This window comes from Macaca thibetana, chromosome 3, assembly GCF_024542745.1.
Source record: "Macaca thibetana thibetana isolate TM-01 chromosome 3, ASM2454274v1, whole genome shotgun sequence".
Lineage (NCBI taxonomy): Eukaryota > Metazoa > Chordata > Mammalia > Primates > Cercopithecidae > Macaca > Macaca thibetana.
In genome coordinates this window covers 144,959,065-144,975,464 of record NC_065580.1, presented here as the reverse complement: position 1 = coordinate 144,975,464, position 16,400 = coordinate 144,959,065, and the positions used below count along the sequence as shown (strand labels likewise).

Genomic DNA, 16,400 nt, shown 5'->3' with positions numbered 1-16,400 from the left:
TAGCTCTTACAAAGGCCCAAAAGTACTTGATGGAATTTTAAGGCCCATAAAAATAGAATAATTTTTTTCTGGACTATAAAGAGGAAACTTGATTTATTTTACATGGAATCCTCTTACCTGTTGAGTGAGAGCGGCAAGGCCTTCCTAGCCCTGCTCTGTGCCAGGTGCTGAGGCCCCACTGAAGCCTGTGACTTAATCCTACTTTCAAGAATCTTGCAGTCATGTGGCAACAAAACAACTCTTAATTAATGAGTATTGCATGGTAGATGTGCACCAAAAAATCATGTCTCCATCTAAAAGTGTAGGCTGCAGAGGACAAAACCTTTGCCATGGTTATTTTTATATATGGATGCAGAAAATATTTCATTCTCTAATTCTCAATGTTGCAAACTCAGTTTGTGTCCCTCCATCCAGAGAGAACCAACTATCCTCAAGTACCAATTTTTTTTTTTTTGAGACAGGTCTTGCTTGCTCTGTCGCCCAGGCTGGAGTACTGTGGCACAATCTCTGCTCTCTGCAACCTCCACTTCCCAGGCTCAAGTGATCCTTCTACCTCAGCCTCCCAAGTAGCCAAGACTACAGGCACCCACCACCACACCCGGCTGATTTTTGTATTTTTTGTAGAGATGGGGTTTCTCCATGTTGGCCAGGGTGGTTTCTAACTCCTGAGCTCAAGCAATCTACTCACCTCAGCCTCCCAAAGTGCTAGAATTACAGGAGGGAGCCTCTGTGCCTGGCCTGTATCCTGATTTCTAATGGCTGTATACTCTCCCATTGTATAAGTTTACCATAATTTATCTAAACAATTCTTTTTTTTTTTTTTTTTTTTTTTTTTTTTTTTTTTTTTTTTGAGGCGGAGTCTCGCTCTGTCGCCCAGGCTGGAGTGCAGTGGCCGGACCTCGGCTCACTGCAAGCTCCGCCTCCCGGATTTACGCCATTCTCCTGCCTCAGCCTCCTGAGTAGCTGGGACTACAGGCGCCCGCCACCTCGCCCGGCTAGTTTTTTGTATTTTTTAGTAGAGACGGGGTTTCACTGTGTTAGCCAGGATGGTCTCGATCTCCTGACCTCGTGATCCGCCCGTCTCGGCCTCCCAAAGTGCTGGGATTACAGGCTTGAGCCACCGCGCCCGGCCTATCTAAACAATTCTTTGGTGTTCTACACTGTAGGTCATCTGCTGCTTTTTTTTTTTTTTTTTGGAAACAGAGTCTTGCTCTGTCACGCAGGCTAGAGTACAGTGTGGTGTGATCTCAGCTCACCACAACCTCCGCCTCCTGGGTTCAAGCCATTCTCCTGCCTCAGCCTCCTAAATAGCTGGGATTACAAGCGCACACCACTACACCCAGCTAATTTTTGTATTTTGAGTAGATGAGGTTTAACCATGTTAGTCAGGCTGGTCTTGAACTCCTGACCTCGTCACCACCCACCTTGGCCTCCCAAAGTGCTGGGATTACAGGAGTGAGCCACCGCGCCCGGCCTCCCAAAGTGCTGGGATTACAGGAGTGAGCCACCACGCCCGGCCGCTTTGTACTATTTATAAACACAGAGATAGTGCAGTGGCGTGATCATGGCTCACTGCAGCCTCCACTCCTGGGACAACAGGAGTGAACCATCAGGCTTGGCTTTTTTTGTTTGTTTTTTGTAGAGATGGGGTCTCGCTATGTTGCCCAGGCTGGTCTTCAACACCTGGGCTCTAGTGTTTGTTTCTCCTGTCTTGGCCTCCCCAACTGCTGGGATTACAGGCATGAGGTACTGTATTTGGCCTAGATATTCTTTTCTTCACTTTTTTTTTTTTTTCTTTTGAGACAGAGTCTCTCTGTAGCCCAAGTTGGAGTACATTGGCACAATCTCAGCTCACTGCAACCTCCACCTCTGGGGCTCAAGCGATTCTCATGCCTCAGCGTCCCAAGTAGCTGGGACTACAGGTGCGTGCCACCACACCCAGCTAATTTTTTTTTTTTTTTTTTTTTTTTTTTTTGAGATGGAGTTTTGCTCTGTCGCCTAGGCTCAAGTGCAGTGGTGTGATCTCGGCTCACTGCAACCTCCGCCTCCCGGGTTCAAGCGATTCTCCTGCCTCAGTCTCCTGAGTAGCTCGGATTACAGGCATGCACCCTGACGCCCAGCTAATTTTGTATTTTTAGTAGAGCTCCTGCCTCCTCGTGTCCCTTGGTCTTCCTCACACCACACTTTTCTGTGTTTTTCCTGTGTTGCTGCTTCTGCTCAGTTCCCCTCCTGTGCCTGTTTCTGCCCTGGAGCCGCTCCTCACCCAGCCCCCTTCCTCACCCCTTTGGCCTGTGTGTGTGCCGATCCTGGGGCTAGACGTGTAGCCTGGCTTCCTTGAGGTGCCCATATTCATCCTGCCTACTGGGCACCTGTTGGGATTACAGGCATGAGCCACTGCACCCAGCCCACACCCGGCTAATTTTTTTGTATTTTAGTAGAGACAGGGTTTCACCATGTTGCCCAGGGTGGTCTCGAACTCCTGACCTCAGGAGATCTGCCCACCTCGGCCTTCCGTCAGTCTAAATATTCTGAACAGTTTTCATATTTAACAGTTTGAAGGCCGGGCGCGGTGGCTCAAGCCTGTAATCCCAGCACTTTGGGAGGCCGAGACGGGCGGATCATGAGGTCAGGAGATCGAGACCATCCTGGCTAACACGGTGAAACCCCATCTCTACTAAAAAAAAACACAAAAAACTAGCCGGGCGAGGTGGCGGGCGCCTGTAGTCCCAGCTACTTGGGAGGCTGAGGCAGGAGAATGGCGTGAACCCGGGAGGCAGAGCTTGCAGTGAGCTGAGATCCGGCCACTGCACTCCAGCCTGGGCGACAGAGCGAGACTCTGTCTCAAAAAAAAAAAAAAAAAAAAAAAAAAAAACAGTTTGAACCTCCTGAAATTTGTATAGTAGGGGTGTGAATGTTGAATAATTCTTCCTGCCCTGCAAAGTTGGAATGCTACCCATTTTAAGGCCTTGCTTTCCATCCGTCTGTTTCTTTTTGTGCTGATTTAATACCATTATATCACTTGATTAGTATTCTTTTAATATTCAAGCATTGAAAGTCCTGCTCACTATTTTCTTGGTGCTTCTCTATTCCCCCGGATGTTCATATCTGTTTCATTATCTGCACATCTGATATTAACTTACTGGGGGAAGTTGGCATCTTCAGGACACTTCCCATTAAAGCAGGCACATGCTTGTATTCCTAGTTCTTTGTCTTAGTAAGATTTTCTTCATGTGCATCTTCCCATTTCGTGAGTTGGGATTGACTGCTTATAAGGTAGTTGAGATTTCCAGCTAATCGACTCTTGGTCAGGAACTGAATTTAAAGTGGCAGAAAAGACCTTGGTGGGGTCTTGCCTGTGTGCCACACACAAGTCCAGGCTTTTATTTATTTTTTATTATTATTTTTTTTTTTCCAAGACGGAGTCTTGCTCTGTCGCCCAGAGCTGGAGTGCAATGGCGCGATCTCGGCTCACTACAACCTCCGCCTCCCAGGTGCAAGCAATTCTCCTGCCTCAGCCTCCTGAGTAGCTGGGACTACAGGCATGCGCCACCACTTCCGGCTAATTTTGTATTTTTAGTAGAGACAAGGTTTCTCCATGTTGGTCAGGCTGGTCTCAAACTCCTGACCTCTGGTGATCTGCCCGCCTCAGCCTCCCAAAGTGCTGGAATTACAGGCGTGAGCCACTGCGCCTGGCCCAGGCTTTTATTTTTAATAGTTTAAACTTCAAACGACTCAGAACAATAGAATGATATGCCACTTTTGCCCTCAAGACTGTTAGTGTCGAGGGTAAGTAGTCAATTAAAATAGGTTTAAAGAAAAGATTGAACATTAAGTCAACAATAGAACAGGGAGGTGTTTTTCTATGCTCGGGGCAAAAAGTGTGGAGGTGACACTAAAGGGGGGCCCTGGGGGACCCCAAACTGCCTGGTGGCCCAGGGCAGAGCTGTCCTGGAGATAGCCCTGTGGCGCATTTGCAGTCTGCTGTGGAAGATCGGAAATTCCTGTTCTAACTCAGCTCCAATTCTTCTTTTCTCTTTTCCTTCCACAGGGGACCGTGATTAGGGTATTTTCCATTCCAGAAGGACAAAAACTCTTTGAGTTTCGGAGAGGAGTGAAGAGGTAAAGTCTATGAATGTCCGGAATGGGTTCTGGAGAACTTGTATTTGGATTTCAGTTATATGTTGTCTACAAACAAGTAGAAACCCCAGGAGAATTCCACACGAACATTTCTATCCCAGCTGGGTCACCGGGTGAGATCTAGGGAGTCGGTCTTGTCACGGGAGTTCACGAGCACTTTCAGAAAAGCAAACTGGGTGTGTGTTTGCGATCCCATCAGCTAGCGTGAGAGTTGCGAAGAACTCACATAACCAGCTGGGCCCTCCTGTGCCCTGTGCTCCCAGCTGGCACTAAGGGACGGGGCAGCGACCTCATGGGAAGCACACCCTCCCCTTTAAAGGCTGTGCTCTGAGAACCTGTTCGCAGCTCTCCAGCTCTGCTTTTACCCTCAGCAAGTGGCGTCGGCCCCTTCTTTTAACCCAGAAGTCACAGCTTGGAGTTCCCTTGTCTTCCTCACTCCAGGCTGCAAAGCTTCCCTCATCTGTGCTTAGCATGCCCCCTGTGGTGCCTGCTTTGGAGGCAGGACTCTCCCTCCCTCATCGGACAGCAGAGCAGGGGAGGCCTCAGGCTCTGGAGCCAGTGCCTCAGATGGGAGCCCTAGGGACCACTTGCAATAGCATGGCGGTGGTCAGCGGGACCCGACCTCAAGTCTCTGGCTCCTCGTCTCAGATCAGTACCTCCCTCCCTGAGGGTGGCCGTTGAAAGAGGGAGGGGCTGTGTTTCGGGGACTCTCCCGCCATCTGGTCCTCCTTCCTCATGGGATCCCCACAGGTGCAGCAGGTGCACCTCGGTATCCCCAAACATCACCGCTCCTCCAGCTCTTGCCTCCTCGTGTCCCTTGGTCCTCCTCACACCACACCTTTCTGTATTTTTCCTGTGTTGCTGCTTCTGCTCAGTTCCCCTCCTGTGCCTGTTTCTGCCCTGGAGCCGCTCCTCACCTGACCCCCTTCCTCACCCCCGTGGCCTGCGTGTGTGCCGATCCCGGGGTAGACGTGTAGCCTGGCTTCCTTGAGGTGCCCGTATTCCTCCTGCCTACTGGGCACCTCAAGCCACCCAGGCCAGTTTGCCCCTGCCCCTCATCCCTCACACCCCCATCCTGGTAAATAGCGCCACTCGCCACCCCCGCCAGCACCCTGGCACCCAAGCCAGAAGGACTGGGCCCTGCAGCCTTCTGCCTGAACAGTGCCTCTAGGGAGCTCCCAGCTGTGGGCCTGGCCTGTGCCCCACTCGCCACGCCGCCTGATCCAGGCTTTGCCTGGTTTCTGCTGTTGCCCTGGATTCCCATCAGGCCATTCTTCAGACTCTCACCCAGGCTGTTCTTTGAAAATGTAAATATAATCCAATCACACCCCACCTGACATCTCCCATCACCCCTCTGTCCTGCAGGGTGAGTCCCCAGCTCCCTGCCTTGGTTTACCAGGCCTCCTGGCACCAGCCCTTCCACCCATCCTGATTCTGTTTCACTGTCCCTGTCCTGGCTCCAGCAGTACCACACTTTCAGATCCTCGGAAGAGCTGATCTCTTTTACCCACCAGGGTCTTGCGTGGGCTGGCGGATCTGGTGGCCTGGCCGGGTTCCGTAACGCTGGGAGTCCAAGTCAGGTGTCACTCTCAAGGAGGCCTTTTTTTGATCCTTGGGTTAAATCCCTTTCTCCAAGATTTCTAGTGCCTTCCACGTGTATTTTTCTCACATTCCTTTGCCTGTAGCAAATGGAATATTTGGGTGACCACCCAAGGGGTTCACCTCGCCCGCTGCCTAGACAGAGCCAATTCATTAAGACGGGAATTACAGTAGAGAAAGTAATTCATGCAGAGCCAGCTGTGCAGGAGGCTGGAGTTTTATTACTACTCAAATCAGTCTCTCTGAGCATTCGGGGAGCAAAGGTTTTAAGGATAACTTGGGTGGGGAGAAGCCAGTGGGCCAGGAGGGCTGATTGTCAGAGATGAAATCTTAGGGAGTCGGAGCTGTCTTCCTGCACTCGGCAGTTGCCGGGTGGGGGCCACAAGATCAGATGAGCCAGTTGATTGATCTGTGTGGGGCCAGCGGATCCATCAGGTGCAGGGTCTGCAAAATATCGTAAGCAAAGTTCCTCCCAAAGTTAAAACAGCCTATGCCCAGGAATGAACAAGGATAGCTTGGAGATTAGAAGCAAGATGGAGTCAGTGAACAGATCTCTTACCCCATTTCAGGCATCATTTTTCAAAGGCGGTTTCATTCGCACCTGCCTGACCCCACTCCCATCGTTGGATGCTGCATTAAGGCGGGAACCATTCCTAATTCATACCCATACCTATTAATACACATGGTCAACACTGACGCCAGGAAAACCCCTTGCTATTAGGGACAGGGCTGAAAGTATCTTGTATTTCTAGTGTTATGAAGAAATTCACATGAATTTAGTGGCTTTGGAATGTCAGTTAATTTTTAAGATACACTTGAACCACTTTGCCTGTTGAAAGTTTTGCTCTGTTCTTTTTTTTTTTTTTTTTTGAGACGGAGTCTTGCTCTGTCGCCCAGGCTGGAGTGCAGTGGCATGATCTCGGCTCACTGCAACTCCGCCTCCCAGGTTCATGCCATTCTCCTGCCTCAGCCTCCAGAGTAGCTGGGGCTATAGGTGCCCGCCACCACGCCCGGCTAATTTTTTTGTATTTTTAGTAGAGACAGGGTTTCACCGTGTTAGCCAGGATGGTCTCAATCTCCTGACCTTGTGATCCACCCGCCTCAGCCTCCCAAAGTGCTGGGATTACAGGCGTGAGCCACTGCACCCGGCCCTTTTTTTTTTCTTTTTAATTGAGACAGTCTCATTCTGTCACCCAGGCTGGAGTGCAGTGGTGCGATCTCAGCTCACTGCAACCTCTGCCTCCAAGGTTCAAGCGATTCTTCTGCCTCAGCCTCCTGAGTAGCTGGGACTACAGGCACCCACCACCACAGCCAGCTAATTTTTGTAATTTCAGTAGAGACGGGGTTTCACTGTGTTGGCCAGGATGGTCTCGATATCTTGACCTCGTGATCCTTCCACCTCAGCCTCCCAAAGTGCTGGGATTATAGGTGTAAGCCACCATGCCCAGCCCTTTGCTCTGTTCTTTTTTTTTTTTTTTTTTTTTTTTTTTTTTTGAGACGGAGTCTTGCTCTGTCGCCCAGGCTGGAGCGCAGTGGCCAGATCTCAGCTCACTGCAAGCTCCGCCTCCTGGGTTTACGCCATTCTCCTGCCTCAGCCTCCCGAGTAGCTGGGACTATAGGCGCCCGCCACCTCGCCCGGCTAGTTTTTTGTATTTTTTAGTAGAGACGGCGTTTCACTGTGTTAGCCAGGATGGTCTCGATCTTCTGACCTCGTGATCTGCCCGTCTTGGCCTCCCAAAGTGCTGGGATTACAGGCTTTAGCCACCGCGCCCGGCCTGCTCTGTTCTTAAACTTCACCAAGGTTGCCTATTTACCCTCTGGTGTGGAAAGAATGGCTATAACTTAAATTATTGAGTTTTCTTTTACTCACCTTAGGACTATAAATCCATCCTAATTCAGCTAAAAGTGGTTTAGTGAATTCCTATTTCTTTTGTCATCTGGAAGGTTGCAGCTCTGTTAACGAATTGTTCTTAGTATTTCCTTTCGAACATTTTCCTCTCTCAAGGAAAATGTTTGAGAAGGTGGTTGGAGGGGAATAAAACTTACCAGCAGGCCCAAGTGTGCCCGTGACAGGAACTCTTCTCCTCCACTTGAGTTGAACCCCTGGGGCAGCTGCTGGCTCCGGTGGCCCGCCCCGACCTGCGCATCTCCCCAGGTGTGTGAGCATCTGCTCCCTGGCCTTCAGCATGGACGGCATGTTCCTCTCCGCCTCCAGCAACACGGAGACCGTGCACATCTTCAAACTCGAGACTGTGAAAGAAAAGTGAGTTGCAAATATACGTTCCTTTAAAAATGATGCAAAACCCTTTGTCCCCTCTTGCTGCCGGGATGGGAAGTAAGCACGGGTCCGCTCACCCTCTGACATTGTTAACCAGTGAAGACCTTGAAGCTGGCCATGGAACGAGCACCTCCGCATCCAGGCTTGGCAGTGAGGAGGACGGGCCCCAGCAGATGAGCTTCTCCCGCGGGCAGCATGCAGAATAGACAGAGGCCTTGCGTAGGGCACGGAGGGCCCAGGTGGACATCCTCTAGTCAGTGCGGATGGCCCCTCCTCAGGTTCCCCTCACTACGAAAGCGTTCGTGATCAGACAGCCCATGAATGGCTTGTCTCTTACCTGCCCACGGGTAAGCAGAGAGAGACATGGATGGCTTCCACAGTATTTATTATTGCCATGAATATGTAGCGTGACGGGGGTCTTATCTTTTAAGAGGGTCTTACTCTGTTGTCCAGGCTGCAGTGCAGTGGTACAGTCATTACTCATTGTAGCCTCCAGCTGCTGGGCTCAAGCCATCCTCCTGCCTCAGCCTCCTGAGTACCTGGGACTAAGGCATGCACCATGCCTGGCTAATTTTTAAATTTTTTGTAGACACAGAATTTCGCTATGTTGCCCAGGCTGGTCTGGAACTCCTGGGCTCAAGTGATCTGCTTGTGAGCCACCGTGCCCAGCCTCTCTTTAAAAAATTTAAAAAGAACATCCCACTCAGATCAGCATTACAATAACATACTTTAGATGGTCAGAATAAATTTTGTTATGTATATTTCATCACAATTTTTAAAAAGACAAATGGAACATGCCCCGCCCTCCCCCCCAAAAAAGATGAATAACAACACAAATAGGCTATGGGAAAATAACGTTTTGGGGTCTATACTCAAGGTTTTTGGAGACTTCTGTTACAGAGACCTAGCAGGGGTCATCAGTTAGGCCCTAGACGTCCTCACACCCTTGTAAAGGGGATGTGTGATCACCTGCCACGTCTTGGCTGTGGCCACTCAAAGGCTGCGGCTGCTTCTCCCTGAAGCTGAGCGCCCCTCCTCTGACACCTCCCAGAGGAAGCCCCATGACGCCCCCGGGGCCCTGAGTGTCTGCTTATAACCAACCCTTCTTAAGTTTCCTGTGAAGAATGGAGACTTTTGCTGTTGGCTCCAGAGCTGTGCGTCTGTGTGAGTAGGGGGTGGCCATCCCCCCAGGGAGGGTACAGCTTCATGTGTCTAGTGGCCTTTCCTTCCAGACCCCCAGAGGAGCCCACCACCTGGACCGGGTACTTCGGGAAAGTGCTCATGGCCTCCACCAGCTACCTGCCTTCCCAAGTGACAGAAATGTTCAACCAGGGCAGAGCCTTCGCCACGGTCCGCCTGCCATTCTGCGGCCACAAAAACATCTGCTCGCTAGCCACGTGAGTAGAGCCGGCGCCTGCATCCCCCACCCCGTGTGCCTCAGGCCGAGGGGCCCAGTCCTGGTAGCTTGTGACCCCTTCCGTGTTTCTCCTGAACAGGAGCAGCTCCTTAGAGCCGACACTCCGTCGAGAGTTGTCAGGGATGGGAGGCGCCCTGGCAGGCACTAGGCTTGCCGCTCTGTGTGGGGTCCATTTCCACACGGTCTCCCGTTCTGTTTTGTGGACAGTCTGTGGTTTTAATGAAAGACGTTAAGTCAAACCTTTTGAGTGTGCCATAGTTAACCCTTTGGGGCCACAGAAACCACACTTGCTGAGTCTCAGGCGTCTGGCCGGCCCCAGGGTCCAGCTTCAGAACACAAATGGGGCCTGTGAACGTTCTGGGATCGTCTAAGGTTCTGTGCTGAGTGCAGGAAAGATTGTCATTACATCCAGTGACAGCAGGGCTTTGGGCTTCCATGCGTCTTTAAACGTCGTTTTCCAGTTTTGTTATCTGACTAGCGTCCTCGAAAACTTCTCTGACAACGACTACCCATAATAATCCCAGAAGCCACGAAACCAGCTTCGTCCCACTCTCATCTCCTGTGGGCTTCAGGGCCACATAATAAATCCCAGAAGCCACGAAACTGGTTTTGTCCCGCTTACTTCTCCTGTGGGCTTCAGGGCCCCATAATGATCCCAGAAGCCACGAAACCAGTTTTGTCCCGCTCTCGTCTCCCATGGGCGTCAGGGCTCAGCCACAGGTGCAGCCTTGGCCCTGTGAGCTGAGGTCAGTGGGCACCAGGCGCCTGCAGCTGCTCTTGTGCTCATTCTGCTGGGGTCTCCTCCCTGGCCTGCCAAAAGTGAGGCTGCTGTGTAATGAGACCGTTTTGTGACAGTTGGCTAGAATGTGGCTGCTCTTTGTTCTCCCTAGAATTCAGAAGATCCCGCGGTTGTTGGTGGGTGCCTCCGATGGGTACCTGTACATGTACAACCTGGACCCCCAGGAGGGCGGTGAGTGCGCCCTGATGAAGCAGCACCGGTGAGTCTGCTCCGGCCGCTTCACGGAGCTGCTCCGCGCTTTTGGGGCACCTGGCAAACCAGGTTTATTTCCTTGCAAACCAGTGACATAAAGGGGCAGATGCCAGCATGGCGGCCCATGCCGCGCAGGTCGGGAGCTTTGCTTTCCCAGGTGAAATCGATGCCACTGCAGGACAGGGAGCCCCGAGCCCCGGGCTGTGGCTGGCGGCATCAGGGCTCCCTCAGGGACTGGGCACAGAGACAACGCAGGGGTGGCGGGGGAGCCGCATTTGTTCTTAGCTGGGGGAGAGGCGCGGGGAGGCCAGGCCTTCGTCCGCAGGGTGGAGTTTCGCATTCGGAAAGGAAGGGTGCAGCGTGGTGGCCGCCACAAGTCAGTGCGCGTGGTTGAGAGCCTCTTGTCTCACTGTGAGGTACAGGTTTGTCCTTGGAAAACAGGGAGTTAACAGTTGTTCATCGAGAAGTAATGCATTTTCATTCTGTCTCACACATTTTTTTATGATCAAAAAGTTCCAGCAGCAATATAATTATTTATTTTAGAGACAGGGTGTCACCCTCGCCAGGCTGGAGTGCAGTGGTGCATTCACAGCTCACTGCAGCCTTAAGCTCCCGGGTTCAAGGGATTCTTCCACCTCAGCCTCCCTAGTAGGTGGGACTGCAGGCACACAGCACATCCAGCTAATTATTTTTTTGTGCAGGGTCTTGCTAGGTTGTCCAGGCTGGTCTGGAACTCCTAGGCTCAAGTGAGCCTCCTGCCTTGGCCTCCCCAAGTGTTGGGGTAACAGGAGTGAGCCGCTGCACCTAGCCTTTTATTTTTTTGTGTGAAACGGAGTCTCCCCCTGTCACCCAGGCTGGAGTACAGTGGCGCGATCTCGGCTCACTGCAAGCTCCACCCTCCCGGGTTCAAGCGATTGTCCTGCCTCAGCCTCCCCAGTAGCTGGGACCACAGGCTCCTGCCACCGCGCCCAGCTAATTTTTTGTGTTTTTAGTAGAGACAGGGTTTCACTGTGTTAGCCAGGTCTCGATCTCCTGAACTCGTGATCCGCCCGCCTTGGCCTCCCAAAGTGCTGGGATTACAGGCGTGAGCCGTTGCGCCTGGCCTAGCCTGACTTTTTCTTAAAATAATGAATCCTAGTTATTATGTTCTTCCATCGTAAAAGAGAAACACTGCCTTGTTAGGTATAACTCCCTCTTTAGACTTTCCACGTAAAACTCTTCATGTAAAAATGTGTACAGATACACAAGGAGATGAAAGTTTCGTGATGAATGCCTGGCATCCTGTGTGGTGAGTAGCACGTCGGCTCTGTTGCGGCAAGGCAGCCAGTGTGTGCTGCCCGCGAGGCCGCCCTGTGTGGAGACACTGAGCTGTGTCGCTTTCTCCCCTCCAGGCTAGATGGCAGCCTGGAGACGGCCAATGAGATCTTGGACTCTGCCTCTCACGACTGCCCCTTAGTCACTCAGACATACGGCGCAGCCACAGCAAAAGGTACTTACGTGCCTTCATCCCCAACGAGACTTGGTAAGGGGCGTGATGCAAACCTGGAAGGTAATTAGCCCCACCCACTGCCCCGGAGTGCTCCTGCCTCCTGCTGGCTCCGGAGCTACCCTACCGGCTCCTCCTGCCTCCTGCTGGCTCCGGAGCTACCCTACCGGCTCCTCATTGGGAAAGTGGGGGACTGGTTCTGAGGACATAGGCGAGGTTGGTAAATGGGTCTGCCAAGGCCTCTCAAGGCTGAATTCAGTTTCCTTTCCTTTTTTTTTTTTTTTTTTTTTTTAAGTAGAGATGGGGTCTCCCTATGTTGCCCAGGGTGGTCTCAAACTCCTCCTGGGCTCAAGTGATTCTCCCACCTCGGCCTCCCAAAGTGCTGGGATTATAGGCCTGAGCCACCGTACCAGGCCCATCTTCTCCATTTTTGAAGAAAATGTGGTCATCCTAGCTCAGGTGACTCTGGGGGCATGTGACTTGCACCCAGACTGGCCACCTCTCAGCTAAGATACCACCCTGAAAAGTACTGCCAAGAGTTTGGCCTCGGTCTTTCCCTCCCACCTTTTTTTCATCCTTCAGCAAATCTGCATTGAGTACCGCCTTCGTGCTGGGCCTGTGAAGTGCAGAAGCCGTAGGGGAACGAGGCCAGTGGGCTCCCCTCCGGCAGCAGCACTAAGACCCATGTGCGAGATCCTCCAGCCACAGCCTTGGCTGTGTGAGGCACCTTCTTAAAAAAACCAACTTGCACTCCAGCGGGAGAGCCTGTGGTTTTACACCCACGTGGGGCTGTCCCACTGCTCTCCGCCACTCCCATCCGTGAACCGGCGCTTTCCGGTTCGTGAGGCCCGCCCTGAAAGTCTCTTAGTATCGTTATTTTTTCCTGGTGTTATTTTTGAGCTCTGTGTAACCAGCTTGAGGGAGTTTGTGGCCTGTCCATTAGGGAGCCCCTGTTTACTGGGCAGGTGTCATTTTGACATTTATGAATGTCAGAGAACAAATGACTTCATCTCAAGCTGCCAAAGGCCGCAAAGATTTCATTAGAAAGCAATCAGAATTCAGAACATCTTAATACAGGCTGCAGTTTATAAACATACACCAGTGTTTCCAAAACACAGTCCTCAGTTTGTGTCATGGGGTCTGTGGTGTGTCCCCAGCCTTTGAAGGGTGACTTCATCGTCTCTTTGCAGCCTACACAGACGACCTGGGTGCTGTGGGTGGCGCCTGCCTGGAGGACGAGGCCAGTGCCCTGCGCCTGGATGAGGACAGCGAGCACCCGCCCATGATTCTTCGGACTGACTGAACTTGACCTGTGACCTCTGACCCGGGGAGCAGAGAACACTGGCTTCACAGAGGACTTTGTGCATTGCTGCTATGAACTTTGACCTGAGTCGGGGGAGAGGATGGCAGAGACTTTATTAAAAAAAAAAAAAAAAAAAAAAAGATTGTAGTGGTAGTCTAACTCCATAACGCTGAGGACATACATCGTTTTCACTTCAGTGGCTTTTAAATCCTGCTTATGAATTTTAGCTTTTTGTTTGTTTGTTTTCTCTTTTTGCCAAAATTAACTGTTTGGTGAAGCCCGCAAAACCTCCTCGCTTTGCATGCATGAACGTGCCAAGCCAGCATAGGGGAGCTAGAAGCCACTTTCCAGCCACCTGCCGTTGGGTTTTTTAATATCTGTACATAATGCTGAGTGCATAAGGAAGCCGTGGCGTTGTGCACAGTGGGTCTGGTTGTCAAGGCCAGTTCTGCAGTGACAGGCCCAGGGGCTGCCCACCAGGTGTGCCGGGCGGACTTCGGCTGGGGCAGGAGCCCTCTCTCCCTGGGGCCCCACCTGGACCATTTTCCCTCCGTTTTATTTTGTTAATTAAATTCTTTCCAAATTGGATCACTCTGGGATTTCTTCCATGGTGGACTTTTGTTTCTGATCTTGTTTTCCATGTGAATATTGGAGGAGAGCGAGGTTCTTTCTGATACTAAAAACCTTTCTTTCAGGCAGCAAATGAACTTAAAAGGTTGCCTGGACTCCCTGGAGCAAAGGAAAGCGATTTTGTTTGTATAATTAAATGATCTGTTCTTCTACTTTACTCTTCCTGTTGAAAAACTGTGTGTTTTTTTTTTGTTTTTTTTAAGGAAAGTTTAGCTACTCCTATGCCCAGGAAAGCACAGAATTCAAGTGTGGTGGCCGTCCGAGCTGTCCTTTCTCTGGCCCTGCTGTCTGCAGGGGCTTCCTACCTGTGTGAGAGGTCGTAGCGGGAGACAGCGACAGAGAGAAGGCGGCTGGGCCACGTCCTTCACAGGGCGACATGTGCCTTTCTATTTTCATCTTAGAAAATTTCCTCAGCAAACCGATGAGAGATTGTGGTTGCAAGCTTCAGTATTTGCCTCACTTCCCTTTTCCTATTTACGGAATTAAAACAACCTCAAGTACCTCAGACTCTGCATTCCAAACCAAGACACCTAGCAGCCAAAGTGTTGAGGGCATTTAAGTGGAGTTAATGGCAGGAGAGATGGTTTTAGAATCTTTGGAGTGGTGTAAGTTACGGATAGAAGGGAAAAGGCAAAAACTGTATTTACCCTGCCTTTGCAGGCTCGGGTTTTTGAACCGAGGAAGGCTGGGACGCCTGTTTCCAGATGGTTGTCATGGTCACACTGGGTGAAGAGCTGGAGGGGAGTTGCCACCTCCGCTGAGCGGCTGCAGTGAAATGCCCCAGTGTTCCTGGGTTGGCTTTACGGCAAACTCCTAAATGCAGGGGACGCTGGAGTCGGACTCAACTACACCGGCTTCCTCACAGCCGCTGGTGTGCGGCACACAGCACATCTGCATTAGGCAGAGGTGCAGGTGGACTGATTGAACTTTTCCTTCAAACCCTGCATGTCTGTCCTGGACCTTTGATGAAATGGGATCCCGGTCACGCAGGCTGAGGCGGTGGGGACCACTGAGGCCAGAGCGGGCTATGCTTGAGCAGGGATGAGAAGGGCCGCGGCAGCACGCAGCCTTGACCCACGCCCGCAGCTTGTGGTGCAAGGCCAGAGGGCTCTCTAGAACCTGAGCGTGCACTCCATCTCCTGGGAGGCACGTTTGGCTAGAGTGTGTTCGTGGGGGGAAAAAAAGTGCACAAGAGATACGGAACCCTGAGCTAGGGTTCCCCATCACCAAAGAGAGCTGCATTTCCAGTTCTGTGTTAAAGTGCCGTTGGTTCTGGTGCCTGCCTGTCGTGAGGATTTGGAGACTCGAATCTCCTTTGCCAGGTCCCTTTTGTCTGTCTTTGGGATTGGTAGTACTAGAAGATGCGGGGAATTCTCTTCCTCGCGCAGCCTCGGCTTCCCACACTGTAAGATGAGGCAGTTGCAGAGGAGGCCTCGGATGTCCTGTGACCCTCGGCCCACACTCCCCCTCGGGTGGCCCAGGCAGGGCTGGCTGGGTGCTTTCCATGCAGACCACAGGAAGCCCTGTGCTTGCCTGGGTCAGAGCTAAGCCGTGCGCTCTAAAGAAGGGAGGAGGACTGCAGATTCTTGGTCAAGAAGAATGAAGAGGATGTCTATGTTTGCTGAGCAGCCATTGTGGAGGGTTACCCGCCTCCACTTTGCTGTTGCCCGTTTCACTCCCACCAGCTCCTCTTCCTCTGCTGGAACCCATGAGTCCCAGCCTCACTGGCGGCCTCAGACGTGCTTGGGAGTGACGGGGACAGAGAGAGGCCGCTGAGATGCCCTTTAGAACTCACTGCTGCGCCAGAGACCCAGATGGAGAGGGACCCTGAACCAAACAGAACGTGTACTAATTTGCCGAACTCCAAACTGTACACTCATATTCATTTTTAAATTATATTTTTCCAGACTTCAAAAAGGACAATGAGGGTGGGGGATAGGAAACAAAACCTGTAAACGTTGTGAATGGGCTCAGTGGACTCTGGGACCAAACCTGTAATCTCCAAAACAATGGGACCAAGAGCTGCATAGAACCTGGAGTCAAAAAGAACTGCTTCAGTCCCCGCTGTACCGCCTGCCTAGCTGTGGGAGTGGGCAGGGTGCCTGGGAGCCCACATTTTCTGGACTGTTCGCGCGACTCATCCCTACCTCACAGGGCTGTTGTGAGGTGTTGTGTGACTGCGTGTCCTGCAAACGCCCAACTCAGTGCCCAGCCGGCGGTGGGCACCCAATAAACGCTACAACATAAATGTGTCTTCTGCAATTAAACACGATTTTTATTCGGTTCTGGTGTTTGAATAAAGAGCCAGGAGGGAGGGAGGTGACAATACGGGTAAGAAGTGTAATTCAGAGGCCGGGCATGGTGGCTCACACATCTAATCCCAGTACTTTGGGAGGCCAAGGTGGGCGGATCACTTGAGGTCGGGAGTTCGAGACCAGCCTGGCCAACATGGTGAAACCCCGTTTCTACTAAAAATACAAAAATTAGCTGGGGGTGGTGGCGCATGCCTGTAATCCCAGCTACTCGGGAGGCTGAAGCAGGAGAATCACTTGAACCTGG

The 16,400-nt window shown here is 51.6% G+C and overlaps 1 protein-coding gene across 7 annotated transcripts in view; it reads left to right on the top strand.

The window, feature by feature from the left end:
- Positions 1-16,089, top strand: part of WIPI2 (WD repeat domain, phosphoinositide interacting 2) — a 47,471-nt gene extending 31,382 nt beyond the window's left edge. For 4 of the 7 annotated variants that reach the window (XM_050784052.1, XM_050784048.1, XM_050784050.1 and 1 more), the window contains 6 exons: positions 4,049-4,119; positions 7,892-7,999; positions 9,247-9,411; positions 10,322-10,429; positions 11,814-11,911; positions 13,099-16,089. In XM_050784052.1, coding sequence (XP_050640009.1) covers positions 4,049-4,119; positions 7,892-7,999; positions 9,247-9,411; positions 10,322-10,429; positions 11,814-11,911; positions 13,099-13,211 — 663 coding nt within the window. In that variant the 3' untranslated portion in view covers positions 13,212-16,089. Of the gene's footprint in view, positions 1-4,048; positions 4,120-7,891; positions 8,000-9,246; positions 9,412-10,321; positions 10,430-11,813; positions 11,945-13,098 lie in introns of all 7 variants that reach the window. The other 3 variants (XM_050784051.1, XM_050784049.1, XM_050784047.1) reach the window with 1 other exon arrangement.
- Positions 16,090-16,400: the final 311 nt, after the last annotated feature.